Raw genomic sequence first — 14313 nt, 5'->3', positions numbered from 1 at the left:
ACCAAACTCATTGCCATTGAATCGATTCTGACTCATAGCGACCCTATAATAGGACAAAGTAGAACTGCCCCATAGGGTTTCCAAGGAGTGGCTGGGGGATTCAAACTGCTGACATTTTGGTTAGCAGCCAAGCTCTTAACCACTGTGCCACCAGGGCTCCAATTAAAGGAAAAGAAGGAGTGGTATATGGGAATTACGATTTACGAGTAACATTAGCTCAAAAAACTAAGGATTCTGTAGGGTCTGGTATAGGAAGAGGTCCATGTGGGGATAACACCATGGGTGACTCGAACCCTAGTGACACCACTGCCCCCTGCTGATGAGAAATATCACCGTGTGCCCATCTCCAGGGCTGTCCAGTACTTGTGCAAATGGAGTCATGTGTCAGGAGGTGTGTCTGGTGCCCCAGGAAGGCAGTGGGCACTCAGAGGAGCAGAGGTACAGATTTTGCCTCCTCTGCTGCAGTGGCAGAAAGAGAAGCCTGGGAGGGGCAGCCCTGCCCACAGGCTGCACATTTGTAGCCAAAAGAGGGTAGGCTAGGGAGTGTGCTCTCTTGCTCACTCTTGCTCTCTCTCTCTGTCTCTGCCCCCCCATGTCTGTCTGTCTTCATCTCTCTCTGTTCGTCTCTGTCTTTGTCTCTTTCTTTCTCTGTCATTCTCTATCTCTCTGTCTCTGTCTCTCTCTGGTACTTTGTCCCCATCTCTCCACTGAGACCTTTGGTCCTCTTCCTTAGTAGACTTCATCCTTTTCAAAATTATTTTAGTTTCTTTGCCTTTCCTTGTGAATTTTAGAATAATCTTGCCTATATCTACAAAATATTTTTCTGGGATTTTGATGGGAATTGTGTTAAACTTGTTTATCAGTTTGGAGAAAACTGACATCTTAACTGTGTTGAGTCTTTCGATCCATGAACATAGTATGTCTCTCCACTTATTTTGACCATCTTTGATTACTTTCATCAGCATTTTGTGATTTTGAAGCATTCGAGTCTGATGCATGTTTTGTTAGACTTGAGCCTAAGTATTTCATTTTTTTGAACAATTGTAAATGGTATTATGTTTTTAATTTTGGTTTTCACATTTTCGTTGCTAGTATATAGAAATACAATTGATTTTTGTATTTTGATTTTGATCTTATATCCTGTGACCTTGCTGAACTCATTTATTACTTCTCAGAGTTGTTTTTTTTTTTCCTTAAGATAGATTCTGTGAGATTTTGCCTATAGACCATCATGTCTGTGTTGGGGACAGTTTTATTTCTTTCTTTTCAATCTGTATGCCCTTTACTTCTTTTCTTTCCTATTGCACTGACTTGCTTGCTTTGAGGGTACAGCTCTTGGCCTGGAATCTTTTTTTATTTTATTGTTGTGTTTTAAGTGAAAGTTCACAATTCAAGTTAGTCTCTCATACCAAAATTTATACACACAGTGTTATGTGACCCTAGTTGCTCTCCCTATACTGTGACAGCACATTCCTCCTTTCTACCCCGGATTTCCCCTGTCCGTTCAACCAGCTCCTGACCCTCTCTGCCTTCTCATCTTGCCTCCAGACAGGAGCTGCCCATTTAGTCTCATGTATCTACTTGATCTAAGAAGCACACTCTTCACGAGTGTCATTTTATATCCCATAGTCCAGTCTAATCTTTGTCTGAAGAGTTGTTGGCCTCGGATCTTTTGGGTGATGGAGGAGATTTATGTCATCCTGAGGAGGAGGCAGCCAATGGCCAAGGATGGGCAAGATGCTCCTTATCCTGCCCCTGGCTGTGAGGTCTGGATGCCAGGGGTGGTCCTTGGTCATCCTGCAGCTGGTCTGCGTCCACGAGAGAGCATATTCAGATGCAAGTGCATCATGTGGAAGCCCCATTTTCATTAAGTGAGAATAGTAGTTTTCACCTCCTAGTTATGAAATGGTTAAGCGCTCGGCTGCTAACCAAAAAGTTGGCAGTTCAAGCCCACTCAGTGGCTCCACGGGAGAAAGACTGGCGATCTGCTTCCGTAAAGATTACAACCTAGGAAACCCTACTGGGTAGTTCTACTCTGTCACATGGGGTTGCTATAAGTCAAAAATCGACTCAACAGCACACAACAACAATAACAACAGTTGCGGAGAGGCTTCAGGTACCTGCAAAGCATGTAATGAGCATTGGAAGATGCCAGAAGTGCTATTGAGAGCTTACTGCTCCTGCACAGGCCAGGAAGTTAGGGATTTCACCACGTGCTCCTCAGAGCGAGTGGCAGGGTGGGTGGCAGACTGCACTTAGAGCTGGGCAAGAACGTCACCACAGAAGCTACTTGTATCCTGCTATGAACACCACTGTGGGCATCTGGTATCTGCTGTTGGCAGTGCCCAGACTCTGATGATAGGGGTGGATGTGGAAGGAGCCTTTCCTGCTGGCCCGGCAGTACTGTGCTCTGAAGGCTTTCCAAGGACTGTGTGCCCTTCTCTTTCCCTCGTCTGGTGGCAGATGCCAGTGACATCGATCGCTTCCTCAGCGTGTTTCATAAGCCACACGCAGGTGTCATCCAGGTGGCCCGGCAGCTGCTCTCCGATGAGCAGTCCCCACTGAGGCAGAAGCTTCTGGCAGATCTCCTTCACAATGTCAGTGAGAACATTGCGGCCGAGACCAGGGCTGAGGACCAGCAGTGGTTTGAGGGTATGTTGTGGGCTTGTGCTTGCGAGAGGGAGCTGGGTGGGCAAGGGCTTCCTCAGAGCCAGGGACGCCAGGAATAATTGGATTCTATTTCAATGTCTATAAGCTCACGAGATGAAGGGATCTGCCTGGCTCCTCTGGGGGCTGGGGTGGAGGACCTGAACAAAGTGCTGCCAAGCAGGGGCTTGGCAAAGACTAGGAAGGCCGCTCTGCATGACGCAGGTGACAGTCTTTAAACCAGGCAGAGGCAACTCTGAGAGACAGCAGTCCTCTCGGAAAAGGAGAGTTTGAGGTACCAGCCAGGCAAAAGCCCCTTGTAGTTGTTTGAGGTTCCCCATGCTGGTGGATCAGAAGAATCTGCCTCTGCTAAAAAGCAAACAGACAGACAAAAAACAGAGATCTTGTGCGTATCACTCCCAGAATCCTTCTCAAGATGAAGGAACTTGGCCTTCACTTCTGACCAGCCAGGCAGAGGAATGCTTGAGGGGCCAGGAGGAAACCTAGCTTGCTCCCGTGGGCTGCATGGCGGTCTCCTCTGCTTCCTCTCAGGTTTGGAGTCCCGATTTAGGAACAAGTCGAGCTATTTAAGATACAGCTGCGAGAGCCGGATCCGGAGTTACCTGAGAGAGGTGAGTATGTGTTGACGCCAGGGATGCTGGGTGGTTTAGGGGACCCCTTGGCCAGCTCAGGGATCTTCTCATCCCCATGGTGGGTGTAGAAGTTGGCTTATGCAGACCTAGTCAGGCTGCTCTGAAGAAATAAACCAGTGCGCTGCCTGCTTGCCCCATAGAAGCACACGGCTTCATAGATTTCCTAGTCTGCTCAGCTTCTCATGCATGGTTCTAGCGTTTGACTTCCATTCTCCTCTTCTCCTCAGAGGATGATGCCGGAGACTTTCCTGGGGCTGGCTCCTCTTGATTGGAATTGCCTTTTCTCAGAAGTTTCCAAGTCAGAACTTTTCCCCCTTCCAAGTTCCATGTCATTCTCTCCACAGTTTTTGAATACAGCCAACCTTTGAATGTCTTCATCTATTAGGCTGTTCAGTTCTGAGATGAACTTAGCCCAAATCAATCTCTTTTCTCTGTCCAGCATTAGCTCTGACTGATGTCTACGTGGTTGGGCAGTAGCCTTTCTTTTCGCCCAAACTTTCATTTATTTCCCTTTCCTGTGGTAAAGTACGGTTGGCTGACCTCTGAGAGGAATTGGAAAGGGCTAAGTTGAGCTTGTTGCATGGAATGCTTTTCTGAGGCACTTTGAATAATGGTTGGGTCTGAGCTCTGACTTTGTGGCTAAATAGAGTAATTCCCCCATTGTCTGGGAGATGTGAGAAAGAGATGTGGATTTAAAGTGTAAATGCTCCCGGTGGAAACTACTCTTAGCCTTCAGGAAGAAATCAGTCCTTGGGTCCATTGCCCCCAATGTGATCTCTGTTCAGCTTCCCTTTCAACAAAGAAATAGACCCAGCTGACAAATGAAGTTCAGACTAAGAGCAAGCCTTGGAGTGGGGCACTGGAGTGTTCCCATAAACAGAGGGAGAATTGGACCCATTCTGGGGTAATTTAGTCGTGTGGACTTTGCACTTTGCCACTAAAGTGGGTTTTGTGCAACTCCCTTCAGATCTCTTAAAATGGGATGAGGAGAGGAGGAGGGGTAGGCTTGGAGGCTGCTTCCAGAAGTGACTTCCTGGGCTGAGACCTCTGTGAAGATATGAAGCATATGAGATGTAAATTCCTGAGAATGTGCTTTGAGTGTGGAGCCGACCAGCGTGCCCTACTGGGCTCTGTCTGCCCTGGTGTTCCCAGGGGCTCTTGGCTGCCAGCCCCCTTGGTGAGGGTGGAGCATGATTGTGGGGCCTGGCATAAGAAATGGGTGTGGGCAGCAGCTCACAGCAAAAGGCTGTGGGTTTCTGTCTGTCTATAATGGTTTCTGTCCTTCTGCCTGTGTGGTTGGAGATGAACCATGAGGCCATCTTGCTCCCCAGCTTTGTGGATGATGCTTCTACTCTCCACACCTTGACACCCCCATACCCAACCACACATCCTGGACTAGATTTTAATTTTGTGGTGGAAAACCAAACTCAGATAAGTGTGAAAACCTGTTTTGGAGAAGGAAATTCCAGGACTGGGGTATATGGGGCCCAGCTCTGCTTTCCCTTCTCCGTTCCCCTCCTTGTACCCTGCCCCTCACTGCTGACTGGACGCACTGCACACGTCTCTGCTGAGGACGCCCTCCCTGCACCTGGCCGGTCTCTTGCAGGCGTCTCTGACAGCTGCCTTGCCCAGCCTGGCTGAGCTGCATTCCCACCTCTGTGCTCTCCACTCACTCACTGTGTGGGACACCAGCCCCCCTGGAATCCTGTGGCTGCTCCTTGCTCCTGCTAGCCCATGAACCCCTCAAGGAGGGACCCCCGTGGGGCTCTCATGGCCCTGGTGTTCATTCGTCCGTGCAGCAGTCTTCACTGTTGCACTGGATGTGGGCAGCATGCTGGGTGGCGGGCGGTGGTGGTGGGTGGTGGTGGCCTCGCCTGCCAGTTTCCTCTCCAGTTTCTCCCCATGCAGCAGTGGTGAGTGCCAGGGCAGATGGGGCAGCTAGGATGCCTAGAGCTTGAGTTCATTATCTACCTGGCTGTGATCAGAGTAAAAAAAAAAACCAAACCATTGCTGTTGAGTCGATTCCAACTCATAGCGACCCTCTAGGACTGCCCCATAGGGTTTCCAAAGAGCGGCTGGTGGATTCAAACTGCCGACCATTTGGTTAGCGGCCATAGCCCTTAACCACCATGCTGCCAGGGCAGGGCTTAAACAGGCCTGTGGGGTCCAGGAGGCCTGGGCTGCGGCCATGGTCACCCCATCCACACCCAGTCCTTCCTTTCATGAACTCATCCCTGTATGCAAACCCCTTCCCACCCTCCTGTCTCTCCCCGAGATGGGCTGGGAGCCAGACGTGCAGGCCCCAGGGCATCTTGAAGCCATGCTCAGCAGGCTTCTTGGTTCTTCAGGTGGCGTCTTATGTGTCCATGGTGAGTGCTGAGGCCCAGGAAGAGTACACGAGGATCCTTGGCCGCATGGGCCAGAAGCTGAAGTCCATGCAGTACCACGGCAGCTACTTCGACAGAGGGGCCCGGGCAGACAACCGCCTCTGCACGCCGGAGGGCTGGTTCTCCTGCCAGGTCAGCTGTGTGCTTGCACCCTGGGGCCTGCCAGCAGCCTCGGAGCCTGCCCCACCCTCCCAGCCTGCCTGGGTGTGATGAAGGGTGTGGTGTGGGCAGGAGTCGCTAAGCCATGGTCCTGTCTTCTGTGTGCCCTGGAATCACCTGAGGGCTGGCCATCGCAGACTGCTGGGCCCACCCTGGGTTCTGTCTCTGGAGGGCTGAGTGGGGCCTGAGAATCTGCATTTATAACAAGTTCCCAGTGATGCTGCAGCTGATGATCAGGGACCCACTCCAAGAACCCTGATCTGGGCAGGAAATAAACCATTTCGTGAGGGGGAGAGACCTTGCCTTGGCGTCTAGGAGCTAAATTACATAACAAGGAGTGATTTATGTTCATCTAGGTGGGCTGGCAGGAGGAGTCTGATTGAGGAGCCTCTGAAAAATGGTTTTCACCCCCCACCCCCCTGGGTAGAATTTGTAGATGACATAGCATCTTGGTGTCTCAGGGTTCGAGGCTAGATGGGACCTTTTCAGTCACCAATTAAAGCTACCTGGTGTTCTTGGCATTGGTTAGAAACAGTATTTGGATCTGCTCAGGCAGACCCCCGGAGCACCATCTGGAACAGGTGTCACCACTCTGGTGGCTGAGGGTGACCTTTGCCAGAGCAAGTCATCCAGATGCCGTCCTGGTTTTCCCTTCTGCAAGTGGTGACACAGCCCTCTGCCATGTGAGAGCAACTGACTGATGGTTCTTGCCATTTCCAAACTGCAAAGTGCATTTCTAGTTAAGTCCCTGCCTGACACCATGGCCTTCCTCCTGCCACTGAATGGACAGCCGTAGGAGCTGGTGCTGCGGGCAGTGTCTGGGTGGGAGCATGCTGCGTGTGAGGCATCCCTCCTACTGCGAAGACTGCTTTCGTCCTTCCAGATGGTGCTCTTGGGGTCTGCCTGAGCACAGGGGGACACAGCTTGTCCTCTTGGGATGGTGGGGTGGAGTCAGGATGGCTTCAGGGATGAGGTGACGCTGTAGAGCTGTGCTTTGAATGGTGTACAGGGGTCGGTGGGAGTGGGTAGCAGCACAGGCTGAGAAGGGCCAGGCAGGCTCTGGCTAGGGGTAGGCAGCAGCGGGTGCTGGGAGAGCTGCAGGCCCTCGGGCATGCTGGAGCACAGGGTGGCAGGGTGAGGTGGTAGCATGTGGTGTATGTTCAACAAATGTTGGCAAATGAATGGGGGTGCTGAGTGACCAAGAGTGCTGGCCACAGGGACACTTGAGCAGTGACTCACAGCAGGTTCAGCAGAGCAGCCCAAACTCTGAGCATCCCCAGTGACCCAGCCTCTGGATTGGGCTAACAAGGAAAGTGTTGGAAGTCATGTGGCATGGATGGAAAGGGAGCAGCCGGGTGCTGGGTCCTGGCCCCACCCCATGCTGGCTGTGGGCATGGGCAATCTGTCCCTCCCTGGGTCTCTGTTTCCCACGAGGTGGGGATGATGGTGTGTGATTGCAGGAGCATCGTTAGGACAATGGAGTGTCCCAGTCTGGGACACAGGAGATGCTAGTAAGGGGAGTTGTCATTCGTAAGAGTGACAGTGTGCTTGTGTGTGCCTGTGGGAAACTCAGAACATGACATTAGGGGCAATGAGGGCAAAAAGGGGGCCCATCTCCAAAAGCTGAATTCTTAATCCCGCTAACAGCAAATGTTACCAGGGACTAAATTCTCTGCTGGGCATACTTCCCAGTAAAGCCATCTGTGTGATTCTCCACCCCTGAGGTGGTGGGGGAGTCCCTGGGTAGTGCAAATGGTTAATGTGCTTGCCTGCTAGCCAAGAAGTTGGCAGTTCAAGTCCACCCAGAGGCCCCTTGGAAGAAAGGCCTGGTGATCTACTTCCAAAAATCAGCCACTGAAAACCCTATGGAGCACAGTTCTGTTCTGACACGCGTGGGGCTGCCATGAGTCAGAGTTGACTCCACGGCAATGTGAGGGTGGAAGTCAGCTGGCAGCAGACTCGCTCTGTGGCCTTCACCTCGTTCTCTTTGGCACCCAGGGTCCTTTTGACATGGATGACTGTTTGTCTAAACACTCCATCAACCCCTACAGCAACCGAGAGAGCAGGATTCTCTTCAGCACCTGGAACCTGGATCACATGTAAGTATCAATCATGAGAGAGCTTCAGGAGGCCCTGTCGCTGAGAACCACGCTCACAGACCACCGTTCTTCCCAGCTATCAGCGAGCATAGTTTGTAACAGCTGTGATTAGGGGTCAGCATGGTTTAGTTTTAACTGCAGTGGGCTCTGAGGAGGAGGCGGGTTTGCATCCCTGCCCACACTGTGTGCCCTTGAGCATGCCACTGCTCTGCCCTGAATTCCCAGCTGTGAGTGCAGTGAGTATCACATTGCTGCTGGGAGGGTGGCATCATGTGGAGGAGCTCGGCATAGCTCTGGGCCCCTGGCAGGGGTTCACTGTCACATGTCATTGTGCTGTGTGTGCATTTCTTGCTTGAACCAGGGTGAGCTCAGTAAACAGTATCTCTTTGTTGTTCTAGCCTGTCGGCTCTTCTTGTTTAAACAGGATGGGCAAATCTCTTGGCTAGCAGGGCTGTTTTTATATCTATATTAGCTCTGTGACAGCTCATTCTAAAAAAAGGGCAGAAATGGAAAATATCATTATTTTCAACAGAGACACTTTCCTTGGCTACAATTGAGTCATCACCTCTACTTTATGAAGACAAAAGAAAAGATCTTCAAATGCCCATACAATGGCTATATTACTTTTGGGGTCCAGATTTTTTGTGAAAAATTATAAACATAATAGATATAGTTGAAGCCCCCTGTCTTAGTCTGGGTTCTCTAGAGAAAAAAAACCAATAAAGCATGTAAATATATATACATATATATTTGTATCAAGGAAACAGCTCATGCAATTGTAGAGGCTAGAACGTCCCAAGTCCGTGGATCAGGGTAGAGGCCTCTCCCAATTCATGCAGCTGCAGAAACTGGCGAGCCCAAGATCGGCAGGTCAGTGAGCAGGGCTCCTGCTCACAGGCTGTGAAGATTGACGAAGTCCAAGATTGACAGGCAGGACTGCAAGTTTTCTCCTGATTCACATAACTGCAGGGGCTGGCAAACCCAAGATCAGTAGGTTGGGGAGCAGGACTCTTGCTCGCAGGCTGTGAAGATCGATGAATCCCAAGATCCACAGGTAAGCTGCTAGCTCAAGTCCCAAGAACTGGAGGTGAGACAACAGGAGGCAGCCACAGGATCCAGAGTGAGCAAAAAGCCAGAATGTCTGCTTGTATTTGGATGCAGGCCACACCCCCAAAGAAATTCCCTTGCAATTGATTGACTACTCACAGCAGACTCAATCATGGGAGTGATCACATATAAACACTGAGAATCATGGCCCAGCCAAGTTGACACACAATCTTAACCATCACACCCCCCTTTTCTCCCTTTCTGTACTCAGTCCCCTTTCTTGCATCTTCCTATCCCCCAGAATAACCACTGTCCTGAAATTTGTGTGCATCCTTCAAATACCTGTTTATATGCCTTTACCATGTATGTATGTGCTCAAAAACTAGGTATACAGATGGTATCATACTCTGTCATTCTGCAGCTTGCTTTTTCATTCTAATTATGCTTATGGTGATGCATGTGTAGACTTTGGTTCATTCATTTTAGCAGGTATAGAAGACTTCAGTTTTGAATATACTGTAATTTTAACATCCATTTCCATACTGGGAGACAGGTGATTTCTAGTTTTTCATAATTACAAATAACTCTGAAATGAACACTCGTATATGTCTCCTGGTTCCATGCTGTGGTGGTCTGCAGACCAGCAGCATCAGCGTCATCTGGGAGCTTGTTAGGAAGGCAGAATTCTCAAGTCCTGCCCCAGACCTGCTGCATCAGAATCAGCACCTTATCCAGCTGCCCTGTGATTCGTGATCCGGGTGCATGCTCGGGTGTGAGGAGCGCTGTCCCAGGAAAATTGCCGGGCCTGGAGGGCTGCCCACTTCTGCCTTTCCCAGAGGTTCCTAGGCTGCTCTCTCGAGTGCTCCAGTTTATATGCTCACCAGCTATGTGAATTCACATTGCTCCATGTCCTGCCAGCACTTGGTGTAGTTGTACTTTTTGCATTTTCCCCATCTGATGGGCAAGAAACAGATTGACCTGCTTTAATTTTCCTTTTCCTGATGACTAGGAAGGTTGAATATCTTTATATGTTTACTGGCCATTTGTGTCTTCTATGAACTGGCTGTTACTTTCCTTTGCTCATTGTTTATTGGATTTTTGTTTTCTTATTTATTTGTTGGGATTCTTTACATATTCTAGATTCTAATTCTTTTGTGGCTATTTTGTGTTACAGATATATTTTCCTAGTCTTGGGCTTGTCTTAATTCTATGATGTCTTTTATTGTGATAAGTTTTACATTTTAAATTTGAATGTACTCAGATGTATCTTTTTCAAAGTGTAGGTTAAGAAATCCTTCCCACTCTATTATCATATTCTTCTAAAATTAAAATTATTATTATTATTATTTTTTCCATGTAGGTCTTTAATCCATGTAGAATTAGAGTATAGGGTGAGGGTCACAGGCTAATTTAATTCTTTTTCACATGCTTGTTCCAGCACTGTTCAGGGACCACCCATTCTTTCCCTGCTGGTTTCTCATGTGCCTCTGGACATGCACTGATGCTGAAGGATGGTTCCTGGGCCATCGATCTGCTCTTGTACTTTTCCTGACCCATTGGAGGCAAGGGCATCAGTCTACGAGATACCACCATGTCTTAGTTATCTAGTACTGCTGTAACAGAAATATCACATGTGGATGGCTTTAACGAATAGAAGTTTATTCTCTCACAGTCTAGTAGGCTAGAAGTCTGAATTCAGGGTGCCAGCTCCAGGGGGAAGGCTTTCTGTCAGCCCTGGAGGAAGGTCCTTGTCACCAATCTTCCTTTGGTCTAGGAACTTCTCCACGCAGGAGCCCCAGGTCCAAAGGATGCACTCTACTCCCAGTGCTGCTTTCTTGGTGGTGTGAGGTCTCTCTGTCTCTTTGCTAGCTTCTCTCTTTTATATCTCAAAAGAGATTGACTCAAAACACAGTACAATCTTATAGATTGAGACCTGCCTTATTAACATAACTGCCGCTAATCCCATCTCCTCAACGTCATAGAGATAGGATTTACAGCACATAGGAAAATCACATCGGATGACAAAATGGTGAGCAATCCCACAATACTGGGAATCATGGCCTAGTCAAATTGATAAACACATATTTTTTGGGGACACAATTCAATCCATAACTCACCAGCATTTAAAAAATGAAATAGGCTGGACTAGAATAGAATACAATGAAAAGAGCAGAATGCACAGCAGCATGAGTAAGCAATGTTTCATGAAACCTATGTCTCAGTTAGTTATACCTTCTCTCTTTCAATACATGTATTTTGTTGTTGTTATTAGGTGCTGTCAAGTCGATTCCAACTCATAGCAACCCTATGTACAACAGAACGAAACACTGCCTGGTCCTGTGCCATCCTCATGATCGTTGTTATGCTTGAGCCCATTGTTGCAGCCACTGTGTCAATCCATCTTGTTAAAGGTCTTCCTCTTTTTTGATGATCTTCCACTTTACCTGGCATGATGTCCTTCTCCAGCGACTGGTCCCTCCTGATAACATGTTCAAAGTATGTGAGACAAAGTCTCATCATCCTCGCTTCTAAGGAGCATTCTGACTGTACTTTTTCCAAGACAGATTTGTTTGTTCTTCTGGTAGTCCATGGTATATTCACCAACACCATAATTTAAAGGCATCAGTTCTTCTTCGGTCTTCCTTATTCATTGTCCAGCTTTTTTTAAAAAGTGACACCTTGTATTGGGCATTTCTCTGTGATGTAGAGGAAAGGAATCTATGCAAGCCAGTTTCATCCACCATCTTGCCACAGGCCCTCCTACTCCTTGTGTTTCTAATTCTATCTTGTCCGTTTACAAGTTTTCTCACCTGTTATTGCATGATCTTTGGAATAGTTTGTTTATAAGTGAAGCACGTTTACACAACACAATATCATAATTCAAGAAAAATGGACACATATATATGAATATAAGTATAAGGAGAGAAATGAGAGGATAGGTGGTAGTCAAAGGTGACTTTAGTTTTCTTTGTAGTGTTCTATTTAAAAAATTATTTCATATATTATAATTATTTTCTAAACTTACACATAGATAAAAATGTGGAAGCATATAAGCCAAATTGTTGATAATAGTTAATTGTAACATGAGAATATGGGTGACTGCCATTTTTTTGTCGGTGTACTTTTCAGTATTGTTTTTTAATACCCACAAGTAAAAAAATTTTAAAAGTCAAATAAGCAAAGTTGCCAGTATCAGGCTTTGCTAGACAGACCTGGCTGAGCAGACATGAGCAAGTTTTAGTCGTGACACTTAAGATGAGTTTATGAAGGAATGTCCCACAGTGGTAGTTCTGGTGGCAGCTAGATGTTTATATCAAGTTCACTGCCATCCTGGTCCTTCTGGAACGCTTCCAAGTTTTATTCTGCAAGGTATGGAATCACCCTCCAGAAAACCATTTGGCCTTTGGTCTTGAGAGCCAGACCGCACCTGAGGCAAATGAATGGGGGGTGACCAGACCAAAGGGACCACCTGGGGGCCCTATGCTAAGCCTCAGGAGACATGATGTAATCTATTATGGTCCGTGGTAAGGCCAATCAAGGCCTTGGAAGACAGAGGCTCAGGGAGCTTTTTGGTTGGTGACCATGCATGGGAGAGGGTAGCATGTCCCTCTTTGGGACATGGAAGCTCTGCACTGTGACCCCGCCCAGACTTAACCATATATGTCTCTTCATTTGTATTCTTTTTATATTAAAGCTACTGTTGCACGTATGGTATCCTTCATGAACTGTGAGTTGTTCCACTGAATTATCAGACCCCAAGAAGCAGGGTGAGCTGGCCAGTCTGAAGTAGAGGGAGTCTTGTAGACTCCTGGACTTGTGGCTAGTACTCTGAGGGGATAGAGGAAAACCCCAAGTTTGGGGCTGGCTGGTCTGAAGTAGGGGGAGTCATGTGGACCCCGGAGCTTGCAGCTGGTTCCTGCTGACCCAGCCCTGGGTGACAAAGGATGAGAGAGAAAAGAGCTTCATGGGCAGCTGGGGTCTGAAGTGACCAGGCAGGGAAGCTGAGATTTCCACGGAATGCAGCTGGCATGTGGGGTGGGATTTGTTAACCATCACAGAATTTGGTGCTAGAGGAGGGTGATCTTAGTCTCCCTGGATTGATTTGCACAACTGGCGCAGTGGGCAGGGTTTGCTAGAGTGATGCTGGTGTCACTTATACCCTTTGAAATCTTGAAGAATTTCCACTTGTCTTTTCCTGTAAGCAGCCAAACATTGTTTTATGTTTTAGCTGAAACAACTGAGTAAAAAGTGCATTTTAAATGTTTCTGGTGTAATAGGGAAATTGCATGGGTGGCCTGTTGCCCATGGGATTGTGACAACAGAACATGACCATCTGACCTTACTTTGCAGAATAGAAAAGAAACGCACCATTGTTCCGACACTGGCTGAAGCAATTAAAGAACAGGACGGAAGAGAAGTAGACTGGGAGTACTTTTACGGCTTGCTGTTTACTTCAGAGAATCTAAAATTAGTGCACATCGTCTGCCATAAGAAAACCACCCACAATCTTAGCTGTGACCCCAGCAGGATCTACAGACCCAAGGCTGAGTTAAAGAAGAAGCGGCCTGCTCAGAAACGCACGTGACCTGTGCACCCCATGTTGGGACCTTGCGTGGGGCCCGACAGTAACATGCCATCCTTTCTGCAGGCGCTGTCAGGACCTCGCCCAGGCCCAATGGTAGACATTGTCCTTCTTGAAGGTGCTAGCTTTTTTTTTTTTTTAATCACTCCAGTGGTTCCTGGAAAGAACTCTGGCTTTTTAAAATTTTCTACAAATTTCTGATTTCAGTACATTTCTGAATCTGTTTTCTATAACTTTGACAGCCCAGCTTCTACAGAACAAGCTTTAGTGTACTCAGTGAACATCTGTGGGTACCTAGTAATATTGGTGGGCAGGGATAAGGAATTCTTTGAACTCAGGGATGTTTTTGCTCTGATTTTACCAGTACTTTGTATGCTTATAGTGTAATCTCCATCCTGAAAAGGTGTAATGCCTGAACTTAGCCTTTTGTTTTAGTTTAATGCCTGAACTTAGCCCCTTGTCTTAGACTGGGTTTTCTAGAGAAGCAAAACCAGTGAAGCATCTTTATATATATATATATGGAGCCCTGGTGGTGCACTGGTTAAGACCTACGCTGCTAACCAAAAGATTGGTAGTTCAAATCTACCAGCCACTCCTTGGAAACCCTATGAGGCGGTTCTACTCTGCCCTATAGGGTTGCTATGAGTTGGAATCGACTTGATGGCAACGGATTTTATATATATATTTATGTGTACGTATATATATACATATATTTATGTATATACATATATATATATATA

General features: G+C 47.5%; 1 protein-coding gene across 2 annotated transcripts in view; it reads left to right on the top strand.

Annotated features, from left to right (window-relative positions):
* DFFB (DNA fragmentation factor subunit beta) overlaps positions 1-14132 on the top strand; it is a 19399-nt gene extending 5267 nt beyond the window's left edge. The window contains exons 3-8 of one of the 2 annotated variants that reach the window (XM_023738701.1): positions 2227-2279; positions 2440-2652; positions 3199-3278; positions 5648-5818; positions 7844-7944; positions 13342-14132. In XM_023738701.1, coding sequence (XP_023594469.1) covers positions 2227-2279; positions 2440-2652; positions 3199-3278; positions 5648-5818; positions 7844-7944; positions 13342-13576 — 853 coding nt within the window. In that variant the 3' untranslated portion in view covers positions 13577-14132. The remainder of the gene's footprint in view (positions 1-2226; positions 2280-2439; positions 2653-3198; positions 3279-5647; positions 5819-7843; positions 7945-13341) is intronic. The other variant, XM_012557890.2, reaches the window with a different exon arrangement.
* The last annotated feature ends 181 nt before the right edge of the window (positions 14133-14313 follow it).

The sequence above is a fragment of the Trichechus manatus genome, unplaced genomic scaffold, assembly GCF_000243295.1.
Source record: "Trichechus manatus latirostris isolate Lorelei unplaced genomic scaffold, TriManLat1.0 scaffold00122, whole genome shotgun sequence".
Taxonomy (NCBI): domain Eukaryota; kingdom Metazoa; phylum Chordata; class Mammalia; order Sirenia; family Trichechidae; genus Trichechus; species Trichechus manatus.
Note: the sequence above shows the minus strand (reverse complement) of the source record. Positions and strands in the feature narration are given on the sequence as shown.